At 34.4% G+C, this 18,197-nt stretch overlaps 1 protein-coding gene across 8 annotated transcripts in view; it reads left to right on the top strand.

Moving 5' to 3' along the window:
- The window catches only part of Pan3 (poly(A) specific ribonuclease subunit PAN3), a 147,779-nt gene that overhangs the window by 55,992 nt on the left and 73,590 nt on the right, over nucleotides 1-18,197 (top strand). For 7 of the 8 annotated variants that reach the window (XR_007210358.1, XR_007210359.1, XR_007210360.1 and 4 more), the window contains one exon: nucleotides 11,866-12,013. Coding sequence is in view for 4 of the 8 variants with exons in the window: in XM_048341587.1 (XP_048197544.1) it covers nucleotides 11,866-12,013 (148 nt within the window). In the remaining 4 variants the exon portion in view is untranslated. Of the gene's footprint in view, nucleotides 1-11,865; nucleotides 12,014-18,197 lie in introns of those variants that run through there. The other variant, XM_048341588.1, reaches the window with a different exon arrangement.

The raw sequence follows: 18,197 nt of genomic DNA, 5'->3' as shown, positions 1-18,197 counted from the left end.
ATTTAACATTTTCTAAATACTTGATACTATGCAATCTTAAAAGCATGATGGTCTAATTATTTCTGTGTGTGTGTGCGTGTGTGTGCGTGCGCATGTGTGCATGTGTGCTGCTCCTGGGGCTAGATCTCGGCCTAAGCACTTTCTATGGGCCTTTTTGTTCAAGGCTAGTACTCTACTACTTGAGCTACAGCCCCATTTTAGGCTTTTTTGGGAGTTAATGGAAAATAAAAGTCTCCTGGACTTTTTGAGACGAGCACTTTACCAGTAGGCCATATTCCCAGCCCTCTCCTGGACTTTTCTTGTCTGGGCTGGGTTGGAACTGTGATAGTCAGATTTCAGCTTTCTGAATAGCGAGGATTATGAGCCTGAACCATCAGTGCTCAGAGGAGTCTATTATTATTTTTTTATTTTTTGTTGATTGTGGAGCTTGGACTCTGGGCCTGGGTGCTGTCCCTGAGCTCTTCAACTCCAGGCTAGAGCTGTACCATATGAGCCACAGCGCTACTTCGGTTTTCTGGTGGTGAATTGGAGATAAGAGTCTTATGGACTTTCCTGCCTGGGTTGGCTTTGAACTATAATCCTCAGATCTCAGCCTCCTGAGTAGCTAGGATCACAAGTGTGAGCCATGGTTGCCGGCTTAATTATTTCTTAACATGGTTGTTTAGTGACCAAGCTTTTCTGTTTCACATTCTCATGATACCAGTCCACACACCAACTAGATCAGCTGAGTTGTGACAGCAGCCTTTGTGCAAATTCCTTGTGATCTTTTCTTTAGCTTTTACTTAGGATATTTGCCTATCCTTCTGCCCTATACATCTACATGTGAATTCAAGGGTTCTACTTTGTTCTTTGATCACACAGTTCTAATACTGTTGCTTGTGGTTGAAATATTTTGTCACTACAGTAGAATTGTAAGGATTCCAGTTTCTAAGCATAGAATGGATATTAAATCATTGTTTATTCTTCCCATTTCACCTTTATTTCCTTATCTCCTAAAATGTATCTTTGTTTATCTAGAATTTAGTCTGTAGTTGCATTTATATGCGTGTAGCACTCTGATAGTGGGGCAGTGGTATTTGATATGTCTTAGGGGCTTCTGTTTTAAAGCTGACTTGAATATTTTTAAAAATTAGTTTTAAAATTCCCTTACCCTTTCTTTTTGGAAGGGCTAACTTAATGGTTGTTTTCCTGTAAGAATAACATATCAGTGTGAATGAAAGGATTAGGGAAATGCATGATTTTGTATGAAGAGTTAAGGCATATCTAAAGGTAATGTTATATGAAATAAAATGTTGGTTTTGTTTTAGAGTTCTTAAAATAGTATAGGTTTGGGCCACAAATTATTAAGTATTATTTTAGTATTATTGTTATAATGCATCTAGCAAAGTATTCTAAGTGGATTAGAACTGTTAGATGTTGGACAGGTCAGAGGGCCCATCTGACTCAATTGCCTACTTACCAATTTCTCTTAATGTGACTTGCAACGTAGTGTCTAGTAAGTAGCACTGGTACATTGTTTAACCTTTGTGCCTCCATTTCTGTGTCCTTTTATACTCCCAAAGATAGACAAACAAGACAAAGAAAATAAAAGAAAACAAAAACAACAAAGGAAAGACCACTTGTTTCCGTTTCTTAGAGTTTAATTCTATAAACATTTCATTTCTATTCTTCCCTTAATAGTATCCTCCTTTGGTTTTACTGTGGGTAAATATCATGTCCCAGTATTTTAGATTTAGCTTCCACAGATCAGGAAAAATATGTGTTTGTTTCTCTGAGCTTAGCTTACCTCACTTAACACAATTTGTTCTGGGTCCATCCATTTCCCTCCAAATGACATACTGTTTTTCTAATGGCTGTGTAAAATTCCATTGTGAATAGAAACCACATTTTTTTGGATACACTCATCTATTGAAGGGCATCTGGGCTGATCCATAACTTGGTTATTGTGAATAGTGCAGCATTGAACATGGATGTGCAAGTGTCATGGTATTTTGCGTTTTGTTGTTTTGGGTAGATGCTCAGGAGTGGTATGGCTGGATCATAGGGAAGTTCTATTGTTTTAGTTTTTGAGGAACCTCCAGACTGCTGTCTAGAGTGGTTGTACTAGTTTACATTCCCACCAACAATGCAGTAGGTTTTCACATGTGCACCAGCATTTGTTGTTGTTCCAGTTTGTTATGTTGGCCAAACTAACTGGGTGAGATGGAATCTTATAGTTGTTTTGTGACTAGGGATGATGAGTATTTCCTCAGGTGTTTTTGCCATTCTTATCTCTTCTAAGATGTCTCCCCCTAGCTTTTTTTTTTTTTTTTTTTTTTTTTTTTTGCCAGTCCTGGGACTTAAACTCAGGGCGTGGGCACTGTCCCTGAGCTTCTTTTGCCCAAGGCTAGCACTCTACCAATTGACTTACAATACCAGTTTTGGCTATTCCTGTTGAAAAAGAATCTGAGGAATCCAACTCAGGGCTTCCTGCATGCTAGGCAAGCACTCTACCACTAAACCACATTCCCAGCCCTCGCCTTACTTTTTTTGCCCATTTAGAGATTGGCTTTGGGCTAATAATAATTGAGTGCCTTGTATATTCTGGATATTAGGTCTATGTCAGGTGTATTCTTGATAAAGATCTTCTCCCAGTCTGTTGGTTGTCTTTCTAGTTTAGCAACTGTCCTTTGCTGTCATATATGTTTTTCATTCACACATATCTGGATAAAATTATAAAATTATACTTATAAAATTATTTGCCCACCATCTAGCTTTGTTATTGATGTTACTAATTTCTGAGCTTTTCTTAATTCTTTCTCTTTGACCTACCACATCATTCATATCCTAAAACCTTGTTTGTACTACTTCAAATTGTTTCTTCTTGTTACTGACTTATAATTTGGATCTCCCTCATTTCTTACTTGGACTGTCATATTCCTTACTTGGACTGTCTTGTCTGTTTTCCTACTTCTGATCTTACCTCTCACATCACTACTTTATCTGATCTTATTTCTCACCTTTGTTGTTTCTCACCTTTTTTTTTTTTTTGCCAGTCCTGGGCCTTGAACTCAGGGCCTGAGCACTGTCCCTGGCTTCTTTTTGCTCAAGGCTAGCACTCTGCCACTTGAGCCACAGTGCCACCTCTGGCCATTTTCTATATATGTGGTACTGGGGAATCGAACCCAGGGCTTCATGTATATGAGTCAAGCACTCTTGCCACTAGGCCATATTCCCAGCCCCTGTTTCTCATCTTTTTTACCTTTGTTGTCTTGTTTTCATTTATTTTTGTAGGCCTACTGAACTATTTGCTAGTATCATGAGAGATAGGAGGCTTTTCTGGCTTCTGCCTTTGAGCATTCTCTTTGAATATGCATTGCATGATGCCCCCCCCCCCCCCCCCGCCTTTTGTTGTGATTTAGAAAATTGGCCATTGTCTTTATTTTTTTGGTGGTACCTGGGTTTGATTTCAGGGCTTCATTCTTGCTATGCAAGCACTTTGCTGCTCCCCAACCTGCAAACTTTTCACTTTAATGTTCAATTTAGGCATATAATTTTGTGACTTAGGTAGTGCAATGCTGTTACTGCTCACTTTTTTCCTAGGGCTTACCATAGTGTTCTAATTAATTAGTTATGTAACTTGCCATATAGACTGATAGTATGTAACAGTAGTATGTAATAGTATGCTTACTTAGACTTTCGTTGTTTCAGATGTGTGGAGTTGAATTCAGGGTACCTTGTACACCTGTGAAATGCTATCCTTTGTGCTTATTGAACATATTGACTGTGTTTGGTTTCTGTTTGTCCCTCCATTTCTATCCCCCCCCTTCACTCTTCCAAAGAGCTATAAATGAACAAAAAGAAAAGAAAATAGCAACAAAGAAATCTCTTACTTCCCATTTCCTGAAGTTCATTTCAATATATATTTTATATGATTGGATGCAGATTGGCATTGCACCCTTGAGTTTCTCTCCTAAGAGTGTCCTTGTGTGGTCTCACTGTGTGTCAGTGCCTAGAGCAGTGCTTTTATATTGCCCATGTGGAACACAAATGTCCAACCATGTAGAGAAAAAGGTATAGAATAACATCTTATGGCCCAATATACTAGTAATTGGAGTACCTAAAGAGGCAGGTAGTTATTTTAAAAAAATATTTTGAGAAAGAATGGACAAATATTTTCCAAAGGTGACGTAAACTATAAACTCACAGATCCAAGGAGCCAAACATGAAAAAAATTATACCTAGCCACATCAAAGAAAACAGTCATAGCGAAAAGGCGACCACTTTTCAGGAACAAAGAAAACACTGTAGCATTGTCTTTAAAATATAGGAAGAAAAAAATCATCCTAAAATTCTGTATTTTGAAAAATTGTTCTGTAGAAATGTCAAATGAATACATATAAAAGATGGTAAATTCAGATTACATTTATAATTTAGTTACCACAGCAATGTTAATTTCATGTTTTTGTAAACTGTGTATATAAGCCTTGTGTTGGTGAAAGGTTCTATTGTGAATCATAAACTTGTTTTGTGAATAGCAAAATAGCTGGGGGTGTAGTTGAGTGTTTTACCAGGGCCCTCAATTCAGTACTTAGCATTGCAAAACAAATGAAAGAAAAAAATGAGAAAATGAAGTAAATGCTTTGAGACATTAAAAACCTGACAGAGACAGACTGGGTTGTTCACGCCTATAATTCCAACACCAATTTCAAGGTCAATCTGGGCTCTATGTATAGACTCTGCTGGAAAGAATTCACTACCAACAGATCTTTTTCAATAAATATTAAAAAGAAGATTTTATGGACAGAAGTAATTCCCTCTGGAAATCGGAATCTTCACCAGAAACTAAGTAAATACAAGAAACTTAAGTTGTTGTTGTTGTTTGCCAGTCCTGGGGCTTGGACTTAGGCTGTGAGCACATTACCTGCCTCTTTTTTGCTCAAGGCTAGTACTCTACCTCTTGAGCCACAGTGCTACTTAGGGCCTTTTATATATGGTGCTGAGGAATCGAACCCAGAGCTTCATGTATACAAAGTGAGCACTTTACCACTAGGTTATATTCCCAGCCCCCAAATCTGTCTTCAGGCCTTTTCTACTTCTGTGGTGCTCAGGAATCAAACCCAGGGTTTCATGCATGCAAGGCAAGCACTCTACTGCTAAGCCATATTCTCAGCCCTTTACCTTTCTTTTAAGACAATTTCAACACGTTTCATTGTTGAGAAAACATTTTGAACTAAATAAAAATGAAAACATCAAAAGTTGTGGGATACCGTTACATCAGAATCATAGACATTTATAGCACCAAATGCCTATTTTGGAAAAGGATTCCAAAGTCAACCTTAAGATCTAGAAGAAATAGGAGCAGGTTGAAAACCCCCTAAAGCACAAGAAAATAATATCAGAGCAGCAATAGCAAACAGAAAGAATAGAAAAAAGTCATGAAACCAAAAGCCTGATCTTTAATAAGATCTATAAACTTGATACATTTCCAGCCAGCTTGGTAATTTTGTCTTGTATCTTTTTTCCTAATGTCAGGGTAGAAACAGGTGACACCCTTAGATTGCCCCATATTAAACAGATTACTAAAGGAAGCATATGAGCAATAAATTACAAGAGGTGAAATGGGAAAAGGACTGAAAGCCACCAACTTCCCAAGTGTAGTCAAGAAGTTAATCAGCTCAGAATTTGCTGAAGAAACTGAATTTGTAATTAAATATCTTCATATAATAAACTCTTGAGTATCTTTATTGGTGAATTTTACATATTTGAGAAATACTTGGAATACTGTGAATTCATCATGAACTTTATCTGAAAAAAATAAACGAAGGGAATACTTTCTTATTGTATATGACTCTAAAAATTAGAACCAGTGCTCTCATGTACATAGTTGCAGAAATTCTTCATGAAAATTTAAAAAGACAGACAACATAAAAGTGGCAAAACTTCAGCATAAGTAGATATTGTTTCTTGGTTCATTATTTTAAAAAGTCAGTTAATACAATTTAGTTAGCCAAATAAAATCAGCATAATTATTTAAGTAGATGGAAAGTATTTGACAAAATAAAAAATTTGTTCCTTATGAAAATTCAGTAAACTAGGAATATAAGGGAACCTTATAAAATGCATCTATGAAAAAAATTACAATTAGTATACTCAGTGCTGGGAAGCTAAATGCAAAAACTAAGTTCAAAATAAATCTAAAATCAGTATATCCAACTAAATTCTATTTCTGTACTAATGGTGATATCCAAAGGTAAGTTCATGCCTTAGTCCCTGAAGAATGAATTCTATCTTATTTGAAAAATGTATATTAGAAAATGAAAATAGTAAAATGAGATCATCCTGAATTATCTAGTGGGTCCTAAATCCAGCAATAATTGTACTTAAAAGACTGAGATATGGAGTACACATAGAAGATGATTTGAACATGTGGCAGAAATTGAAATGATGTGGTATAACCACAATAAGCCAAAGAATTTAAAAGAGTAGTATAGGTATTTTCTGCTCTAAACCATTTGGAGGGAATATGAATCTGCCAACCCTCCTGTTTTGGGCTTTAGACCTTCAAAACTGTATGAGAATAAATTTCTGTTATGTTAAGCCACCAAATTTGTAGTGATTTGTTTCAGCAGCCATAGAAAAATGATAGAATATACCAGCAACAACCACTCACCAGGTAAAATTTAAAATCGTATCTATTACTTTAACGTAAAATTATAAAATTTGAATTTTAGGATCTTGGTTTCAAGCCAGTTCAGCGTAGGAAAGTCTGGGAGACTCTTAACTTCAATTAACTACCAAAAAGCTGGAAGCTCAAATAGTAAAGCAAGAAAGTTCTGGGAGAGTGCCCAGAGTCCCTAAGTTCTAAGACTGGTATAATAGACTAATAGACAAATTCTTAAGACCATTGTGACAGAAGGTATGAACATTTAAAATTATGAAACATCCTTGAGAAGAATTAAATATCTAAATTTGGGGAGAAAGTGGGCTGCTTGAGAGAGAATTGAAAGATAAATTGTAGCCTGAGAGAAAATATTTGTAAATTATGTATGTGACAAAAGCAGTTCTGTCTAGAATATTTAAAGACCTCTCAGAAATCCACAACAGAGAACAAAAAACTTAATAAAATGCCCCCCAAATGTTAACACTTTATCAAAGAGAGAGAATAGCTAATAATAATACTAATAAATAGCACTGCATAGTCATGAGCAAGGCATTAGCAAGTGCAGATTTAAACCAAAAGAAGTTGGATACGATAATGAACAGATATGCCATCTTAGCAATTGGGAGTTCCAGGCAAGCTTGTGTTCCTTTCAGAAGAGAAAAATAAAAACTCAGCACAGTTATCCTACATAACTGAGTAGGATATTCAAAGTGAGAAAGACCAAACAAAGCACGCCTTCTTGAGGACAGAGAAACCTGTTCTATGCAGCACTTTTGGAAATAATGAAACAGGGCAACTGGTTTTTTACAAAAGATGTGTAGGCTGAGTGCTGGTGGCTCATGCCTATAATTCTAGCTACTCAGGAGTCTGAGATTTGAGGATCAAGACTTGAAGCCCACCAGGCAAGAAAGTCTGTAAAATTTTTATCTCCAATTATCCACCAGAAAACCAGAAGCGGAGCTGTGGATCAAATCTTTTGAGCACTAGTCTTGTGCTAAAAAGCTCAGGGACAGCACCTAGTCCCTGAGTTTAAGCCCTACGACTGACAAAAAAAACTTGTGTGTATGTATATATATATGTATGTGTGTATACTCTCCCCCCATGTGTTTCACTGCTAGATAATTATCCAAAAGTAACAGAATATATGTACATAACCTGTATAGTAACTTACCGTATAGTAACTTAATTTGTAATAGCTCAAAAGTGGAAAATCTAATAGTTAAAGGGATTAACATGTTGTGATACTATATGGTAATATTGTTGATTACTGATCAACATTGAAACAGATCAACTATTGTAGATGCAATGAAATGAAGAAGAGTAAGAGAAGCCAGTCAAAAAGCTTACATGCACATATGGTTCGTTTATGTATAATTCTAGAAAATTCAAACTTAGTGACTTAAAGTTGATCAGCAGTCATTTGGAGACACGATGGTAAAGAAAAAGTTGAATGAAAAAGGCTTTAAAAGAAGTTGTGAAAGACTTTGATGATGGATGTATTTAGTAAACTTATTTTGATAATGGCTTTAGGTCTGTATATGTTGAGTTATCAAAGCTAGCATAGAAACAATTATTTCATGGCAATTATATATATATATATATATAGATAGATAGATAGATAGATAGATAGATAGATAGATACTAAGAAAAAGACGCCAAGTTCTATTTCATTTAGTATCTTAGATAACATCTTGATGAAGCCATTAAAGCTAATAAAAGCAATGTGTACACTTTAAGAAGCAATACATTATGCAAGGTATTTTGTAGTGTCATGAGTTTTCAAAATCCTGAATGATACTGAATAAGTAGTTTTCTGGTTATTTTCCCACACTATGAAACAACTTCCTCATTTTCTTTTTCTTTTTTCTTTTCTTTTCTCTTCTTTTCTTTCCCTTCCTTCTTCCCTCCTTCCCTCCCTCCCTCCTTCCCTCCTTGTCGGCCATGAGGTTTGAACTCTGGGCCTGAGTGCTGTCCTTGAGCTCTTCAGCCAGTGAACCACAGCACCACTTCTTGATTTCTGGTGGTTAATTGGAGATAAGAATCTCATGGACTTTCCTGGCTGGTTTTGAACTTAGATCCTCAAATCTAAGCCTCCTGAGTAGCTAGGATTACAGGCATGAGCCACCAGGGTCTGGCTTTCTGTTTTTCTTTTGCAATAAAATATATTTTACAATACCATGTGAAATACATTTTCATTCAGTGTGAACTTATTGGTGTTTTTCTAATTAGAAATACACAATAGATACCCTTTTTTGGGGGGTGGGGGTGGGACCAGTTCTGGGCCTTGGACTCAGGGCCTGAGCACTGTCCCTGGCTTCTTTTTGCTCAAGGCTAGCACTCTGCCACTTGAGCCACAGTGACACTTCTGGCCATTTTCTATATATGCGGTGCTGGGGAATCGAATCCAGGGCTTCATGTATATGAGGCAAGTATTCTTGCCACTAGGCCATATTCCCAGCTCATAGATACCCATTTTTAGCTTTACTTCCCTGTTCATTGTACTGGGCCTGTAACTTTTGGATACCTTACTAAAATAATTTTCACTGGATATTAAATACTTCATTTTACTTATATAAATGTTTGTTTGGGATAATGTGGTACTATCAGTTTGTTTGAAACTTGAGATTAAAACCCCATCAGAGAATTACATCATTTGTAAATAAATCTATATTGATCATCTTATTGGCAATTATCAGTTGGATTATGTGGTTATCTGGAGCAAATGCTATCTCATTTAAGATATAATCGTGATACTGTAACACTTTTCCTGTGTTCTGTAACTTGGCTTTTTCACTCAAGGGTGACATTCAACCACTTTAACTTCTGGCTTTTTGTGCTAGTTATTTGGAGATAATAGGCTCTGGGATTTGTTCTGGCAAGAACTGGCTTTGAATCTAATCCTCAAATCTCAGCCTCTTGAGTAGTGAGGATTGTAGTTCGGAGCCACTGGCACTTGGCCTATAAATAATTCTTGTAACACATCAATGCCTGTTATTTTACTAAGTTTTTATAGTTTTAATAAAACTTACTTATATTTTTAAGTCAGTAATATGAAAGAATTTTAATGAGAATGAATCTTTATATATTGTAATCATTATTTTAAAGTACTTTACCATGAAAAAATATTCTGGGTTAGGTCTAAAGATATTTGAGAGCTGTTCATTGTAGAACCTAAATCCTATATAGGATTGTTTCTCTTTTTATTTCTGATACCAACTTCCACAGATGAATAAAAGATATCCCCAAATCATCCATTTAAGGGCCTTCTTAGGAAAGAGGGCTGTTGTTCTTTTAAATTTCAGTTTTTAAGTTATTTACTTATTTAGTTCCAGTCTGAAGGCTTGAATTCAGGGCCCTGGCACTGTCCCTAAGCTTTTCTATTCAAAGCCAGTGCTCTGTCACTTGAACTTCTGCTCCACTTCAAGCTGTTTACTGCTTAATTGGAGATAAGAATCTCACAGGCCTTCGTTTGATCCTCAGATTTCACCCTTCTGAGTAGCTAGGATTACAGGTATGAGCCACCAGCACTTGGCTTAGCCCTTATTTTAAATTCCAACTCACTGTTGGTAAGTTTTAGACATCTGTGGTTATTTAATTTCTAGAAGTTGCAATTAGTGTTAACTTTAATAGTTTTATTAATTGTAATATACTGTAATGAATTTGGAAGGCCTTTTAAGTTTGTTATAAAATTCTGTACATAATTTGTTAAAAGTGCAATGAGCTTTTGTCTGTTTTCTTCTTTATAGAGTACTGTAAAAATAGGCTTTTGAAATAAACTAAAATAGGCTTAATTTGGAGAAGCTCAGTTTCAAACTCAGTCTGGTATTCATTGTAATTATAGTACATATATGAAAATCTATTTCCAAGATTCTAGAAATTTTACATGTGGACATTCCTTATCTAATTTTGCTGTCTCCCTAGGAATTCAGTAACTCTGAAGTCTTATCTCCTAGGCTTTTCTCCTCTTAAGTTATGTGATGAACTTAATTTTGACCTTCATCTCTGAGAATAGATTTAGGGTTAACTGCTGAGCATCAGACCTGACATACTTGTCCTTTCCACAGCCATTTATTCTTTTGTAACAGGAAATACTGCATCAATAAAATGCTGTGGCTAGTTTTTTGTTCCAGAAATCCATTGGCCATTTACTTAGGTAGCATGTCATTCTTTTGGAAAAACTTCAGAAACTGAGTTAAAAATTATTTATGTGATATAAAGTTTTTATTTTCTTTTTGGAATATACATTTTAGCTCAGACTGGTATTTCATATCTTTAATGTGTAACTGGTAGGGGTGTGATCTCTTTTTGGTATATTTTAGGTAGGCATATACTTAAAAATTCTATATTTTATCAACATACGTCTTCCTTTCTCTGGCTTATAATTATTAACACTATTTTACAGTTTATAATTAGATTAGCCCATGACTCGTTATCTCTTAATTCTCCATTTGAACTCTAGTTTAAAATGCCATTCATGTCAAATAAAGAAGTTGTTTTGGTACTGCTTAGTTGCTTATGTTTTTTTAACCTATTATAGAAATAGAAAGACATGAATTTAATACAGTTTCATAATGCAATAATGGGACTTAAAGCCAGATGTCTAATACACATGAATACATCAATACCATAATACCTCTGTGGAAAAAGAATGTATAATTTTATATAGTAAAGTATTTTTAGTGTAGAAAGATTCATATGATAGTTTGTAGGCATTGGGTCCTCCTCATTTAGTTTTTCTTGTTTTTTAATTGTTCCAATATATTTGTTTGTTTTTAAGTGTTTTTCTTGTCTGTGTTCTATTAGTGAAATACATGGCACTATATTGTCTAAGTGTTCATGCTTAAAAAGAAGGAAGTTACTTATTTTGAAAGAAAGGCACTTTTAACCTTTATCTGGTAGAAATGGTTTAAAGATACTAAAATTGAACCTTGTGTTTAGTTTTTGAGGTACTCTTAGTTTCCCACTTCTCTGAAATGTTAGGATAGTTTGGTAAGATGACAAGGAAAAGTTTACATGGGGTGGAGGTTAAAATCTACAAATGAAAGATGAACTTGCTTTCACAAGTTTAAATGTATTATACCGACACATAGAAATTAAAGCCCTTGCAAATCCTATCCTATTCTATATTTTTACTGTAAGAGAAGCACTGTAGAATAGTGGAGATAAGTGTCTTTTTGGGGGGCCAGAAGTGTGTTAACTTGCTATATTTGATTTTTAAATAGACACCAAATCCTACTGCAAGCGAGTTTATTCCTAAAGGAGGATCAACCTCCAGGCTGAGTAACGTGTCCCAGTCAAATATGTCTGCCTTCTCTCAAGTTTTCTCTCACCCATCCATGGGAAGCCCTGCTACTGCTGGATTAGCACCAGGTAAGTTGAGTAACTATTTCCAGTGAGTTCCAGATGTAAATCTGTAAGCATCATTTATTTTTTAATTTGTCAGAACTGAAATTGTATAGTTGAATTAATTACTTTAAAACACATTATGTGTTTTATGTTTTAGCTTTTGGTACCATAGACCAAATAATAATTGAGAATTTTAAAGCAAAACTTAAATATCAAGAAAATTATATGTAAGGATTTCTTTAAAGCAAAAAAACCAAACTTAAGATGTTTATTTAGAAAAAGTTCTGAACCTTGGTGTTTCTCTAGTTTTAAAAGCATCAGTGGTGGTACTCTTTCAATTTTGTATGAAGGCATAGAAATAGAGGGAGAATTAATGTGTATATATGACTCAAAGCCTTCCATTTGCACTGTTTTTTTTTAAGTAGTCCCAAGTTAATTCAAGTATATCTTTCAAATGTTTTTAGATGAATTCTAAATACCTTTCAGATGTTTGAGTACAAATGCTGTATTATCTTAAAATTGGGTAAAGTATTTGAAACAATAGGAAAATGCAACATCAGTGTTCATTGCATTAGGAAAATTTACAGCCCATTTTCTTTCTGATATATTCATAATGGCAGAAGAATTTGAGCAAATGTACTTGTGTTTTATTTTTAATTTTTTGGTAGGTTTGTGGGGCTTAAATTCAGGGTGCTGTCCCTGAGCCTCTTTGTGCTCAAAGCTAGAGCTCTACTTGAGCCACAGCACTACTACTGGTTTTTGAGTGGTTAATTGGAGATTAGATCTCAGTCTCCTGAGTAATTAGCATTACAGGTGTGAGTCACTGGCACCTGACTGTACTTGGGGTTTTGAGCATAGTTCAAGGTGACCTTTTGAGGACATATGGTCCTTCAGAGTCTTCTCTTTTATCTTAAAAATTCACATACATTTTGTACCACACTATAATCAACATTTACTTTAATGTAAAAATGTTAAAAAAAAAAGTCTTAGATAGTGAACATCATCCATTCCCTCTAATGTATGCCTTGACTTGGAATGCAAGGTAGACATAATGCATTCATATTAAGTGTTGAGTAGGTTATTATCCTTTGAAATGTTTCTGCTACATACACAAATTGTTTCTGCAGCCTGTCCTAGAAAATCATTACTTTGTCTTGGACAAAACACGAAAAAGAAGAAACAATAAATAGTTGTATACGTGTATATTTTTGTTATACTTGTGTACCAGAAGACTTGGCTTGATCATTCTAGAGCTAGATTGCCTCCACAGCTTTATTCAGCGATCTTGGTTTTTTACTAATATCAACATCAATAAGAAAGATAGAATATAAACATTGCAGTATTGAGTACAGCATCTGTCTTAGCAAATAAAGTATAATGAATGACCCATATGTTGCTAAAATTTTTTTATCAGTACCTACTTTCCCTTGTTCTTTCTCTCTTGCTGTCCCTACTCATCCCCTTCTATATCTTCTACCACTTGTCCCTTTACTAGGTCTTCTACCATGGTTTTTTCTAGATTAAGTTAAAATTAGTAAACTTGCTCTACTTAACTAGAGAGCAGTGCCAAAAGGGCATAGCTCTAGTAGCCTAGAAGTTTTATTTGGAAATAATACATACCATGATTTTTCTTTCTTTGAAGTGGGTTCACATTGTTACAGAAGTATAATCTACAAGGTTGCTATGTATCTAAGTTTCTTAACGAGACATTATCTATACTTAACAGTAATGTTGTGATTTACTATTATGTACCTTTTTAGGGGGAAGCACAGTAATAGGATCTACATTCCAACCACATAACATTGGCTTTCTGGCTTTCTTGTTTGAGTTGTATCAGAAGTAAATATATACGTGTGTGTATATGTGTATATATGTACATATACGTATATACATGCATATACACATGCATTTATAACTATGTTTATATAGATTAGAATTAAATATATAAACATATATTTATATATAAACATGTTACATATTTACATACATACATACATACACACATGCGCACCTCTCTGTGGGCTTGAACTCTGGGCCTGGGCACTCTCCTTGGGCTATTTTACTCAAGGCTAGGGCTCTACCACTTTGAGCCATAGCTCTATCTCCAGTTTTCTAGCGGTTAATTGGAAATAAGAATCTCACAGAGTGGGGCTGGGAGTATGGCCTAGTCTTGTATACATGAAGCCCTAGGCTTTGATTACTTAGCACCACATAAATAGAAAATGGCCAGAAGTGGCACTGTGGCTCAAGTGGCAGAGTGCTAGCCATGAGCAAAAAGAAGCCAGGGTCAGTGCTTCAGGCCCTGAGCCCAAGCCCCAGGACTGGCCAAAAAAAAAAAAAAAAAAAAAATCTCACAGACTTTCCTACCTAGGCTGGCTTTGAACCATGATCCTCAGATTTCAGCCTTCTGACTAGCTAGGATTACAGATGTGAGCCATCAGTGCCTGGAAAGTAAATATTTTTATTAACATATTCGATCAGACTTTCAAATTAGACATTTTTACAAATAAAATGCTGAGCACCAAGCACAAACCATATTGAACATGCCCTCTACCACTGAGCTATGTCTTTAGTTCTCCAAATTAGCCTTTTAAAGTAATGAGGCATTAAAATATTAATGGCATTTTAAAATTCTGGTAACATTTAATTAACTATCAATTAGTATTGTGATATTTAAAAATTTTAAAGTAATTATTAACTTGTTTATAGGTGGGTGTTTCATTGGTCCTAGTTGGGCACAACAATTTAAATGTAGGACGAAATTGACTGACTTTAAAACTAACATAGCTGAGAAACTGCTTATTCTTCTATATGACCCTAATATTATAATGGTCATTTTACTTCCTAGTAATGATGAAAGTAATTACTCTCTAGAACTATTTGAAATAGGTCCAAACATCATTAACTGAATTCTTCAGTTTTTTACAACTATGATTTCAAAAGTGTTTTTATTCATGTGACAGTCAGCTGAGCTAACAATTTTTTTCTAAAAATACTGAAATGATAATGTTTTTGCATTATTTATATTATTTTTCTTTTTGGCTTATGGCTTAACTCTGCAGGTTGAGCAAAGAATAAATAACTTAATGTGCCTTTCTTTCCGAAAATCATTTTACCCCCTTTAACATCTATCATTTCTCACCTGTAAATATCTGGGCATTTCCATTTTAGATTATAATGGTAAAATCATATAATAAGATTATGTGTTTTATTTGCCTTAGAGATGTTTGAATGCTTTTCTATTATCAGTTTAGTGTATTGACAATTTTCATGTATAGCTCTTTTTTTTCTTTCTTTCTTTCTTTTTTTTGGTGCTGTTCCTGAGACTTGAACTCAGGGCCTACGTGCTGTCCCTGATCTTTTGTGATTAAAACTAGTACTCTACCATAAAAGCCACAGCTCTACTTTTGGATTTTTGGTTCTTAATTTGAGATAAGAGTCTTGGACCTTCTTGCCCAGGCTGGCTTTGAACCATGATCCTCAGATTCCAGCCTTCTGAGTAGCTATGATTACAGGTGTGAACCACCTGTGTTTGGCTTGTTCTTTGTTTTGATTATCCTGTTTTTCTAAAAAATACAAAATCTTAGTTTTGACACGTTTCATTTTCTTTATATATGGATAAATATCTAAACGTGTGTATAAGTGTATACAACATACAGATTTTCTTGTTATTAAAAAAAAGTAAAAATAGTAAAGTTGAGTTAATCATTAAGACTTGGCATTTCTACAGATGACAAGGAACAGAATTGTAATGTCTGGTAAAAAGTAGGTCCTGAATGGATTAGCTTTCTTTTTCAAAGTTTGTTTTGATAACTTAAAAAAAAATTACAAATTACATTTTTATTTTTGCAAATTTAAATGTAATAAGTAAAACATAAAAAAGAATTTGAATTTATTTATAACTAATTATACTTGAGACATTAAAACCACTAACAATATGTGATTAGGTTAAATCAAGTACATTTATACTATATTTATGCTTGGTCCTTTTATGCTCATTTAACTCAGGAACAATAGCTACATTTCTAAGCAGAGTAGGTTGTAAGAATACTTAAGGCATGGTAACTGACTTGTGTTTTATTTCTTTAAAAACACTTGTAACTATATGCATATTTTCTATTTGTAAATATATATTTTTCTCTGGTTCCAACCTTCATTATCCTCTGAAATTTTAACAACGTTCCAAAAGTTACAAACCACTGATCTATCACTCTTAACAAAATTAATTTCTGAGTGTGTTATATAAGAATACTTTTCTAAGTAACTCATAGTCTAAAGATACATTTTTCTAATACCTTTAGCAAAGATACTTTAAACGAACCTTTAGAAGTGAAATTACGATTATACTGAGCATGTGAAATGATTTACTCTTTTGTGCCACAAAAATAATTATGAAAACGAATTGATGACTACTTTTTTGATTTAGGTTTTTTCCTGAATACTTCAATTGGGTCATAGACTTAGCCAACAAAGTCTTAGTACTTTAATTATGTATTAAATTGACAGTATGAGGTAGTAACAGGAGCAGCAAGTACTTCTGTATAGTATTCAGATTATGTCACAAGGTGGTTTTGTGCATAGTTGAGATTGTGGAATCCAGCTTCTCTTATTCTGTTTAGTTGTATGTGGATATTTGAGAGGGGCAGAGATAAATTCTTGAATTTAAAAATGTTTCTATTGATTTATTACTGAGGAAAAGAGCCATAGTGACTTAAGCATTTACATGTACTTACTTGTTAAAGATGGAGAATGTACAGCATTTTGGACCATTAAATGTATTTTTTTTATTGCAAACTATTGTGGTAAATTGATTTAGAGTGAAGAGTAATTATTGTACTAAGCATTATTAATAATTGTATTTAAATTTTTATTATGGGTTTTTATTTTTGCATTTCTCTGATTGAACTCAGGATCTCAGACATGCTAGGCTCTACCATTTAGTCATATCCTGGCCCGTTTTTAAAGTTGTACAAAGGTGTTTTAATTCACAAAATAGGTTTATAATTACAATGCATTTTGATCAATGTCACCCTTTTATGTTCTCCCCCATCTCTCCTAACCTTTCCTATACCCTCAGGTTTTATTATGAAGGATAAACATGAGGAAAATACTCACATTCTTATATCTTTCTTATGAGATAGTGAACAACCATTTAATATGTAATTCCGAAGGTGATAGTGCTACAATGATGGGTCAACTGGCTAATACTGTTCTTTTTATTTTTATCTGGGCAAAGGCATTGGAGATGGATGGGTCAGTATGGGAAAGAAGGAAAAATTAATATTTATTCTTGCTCACAGAAACTAAAGTATTTTATAAGTGCATGTTAAAATAGTTATTCTAGTATGTTGACGATTTTGATAAGATCTCAAGACCTCTTTTTGTTTTAAAATTCTATGCTAGAAATAATAAAGCTCTGTGATTCTTTAGCTCTGTGACATATCATAGATGGTTCAATGTATCTAAATTGCATTGTAGTTGACTTAGGCGGTAATCTAATATTGATTATTTATCAAACTAGTAGTCATAGTACCCTATTAGAAGAGAGATGGGATTCTTGACAAATTATTTTCTAGCTTTTGCTTAGTTACCTGCAGTTATGTGGATTCCATTAGCAGCCAAGGCAGCTTAGTCTACATTTCAACAGTTTGAATGAAAATGAGTTATATTACATACAACTAAACTTGTTTTGCCTCTTCTATCTGCTAGTATTAGTTGAATCAGATAAATTAATCAATGTTGTCTCATGAGGCCTTTCAAATTAACTTTATTCTTTTGACTAGTTTTGTTTGTGTTGGTAAAATGAGTCAACTTCTAAGACTGTAAGGTGAGAGAATTGGGAAAAATAACAAAATGTGTAGGTCAAACATGACTTACTGGAACACTATTGTAGGTGAAGCTAAATGCACAGATAAAGCTGACCATATTATTGTTGTGACATTTAATCTAGGATTATACCATTGACAATGTAGGAAACTACCAATAGGGTGAATCTGTGGTTCTGCAGAATATGTAAGCTTATATTTAAATTTTTACTATGCGTCTTAGGCTTTACATTTATATACCCGAGGCTTCAATTGTGTGTGTGTGTGTGTGTGTGTGTGTGTGTGTGTGTGTGTGTGTGTGTGTGTGTGTGTGTGTGTGTGTGTGTGTGTGTGTGTGTGTGTGTGTGTGTGTGTGTGTGTGTGTGTGTGTGTGTGTGTGTGTG

Source organism: Perognathus longimembris, chromosome 3 (assembly GCF_023159225.1).
Source record: "Perognathus longimembris pacificus isolate PPM17 chromosome 3, ASM2315922v1, whole genome shotgun sequence".
Classification (NCBI taxonomy): Eukaryota; Metazoa; Chordata; class Mammalia; order Rodentia; family Heteromyidae; genus Perognathus; species Perognathus longimembris.
This window is presented reverse-complemented; position numbering and strand designations above follow the sequence as displayed.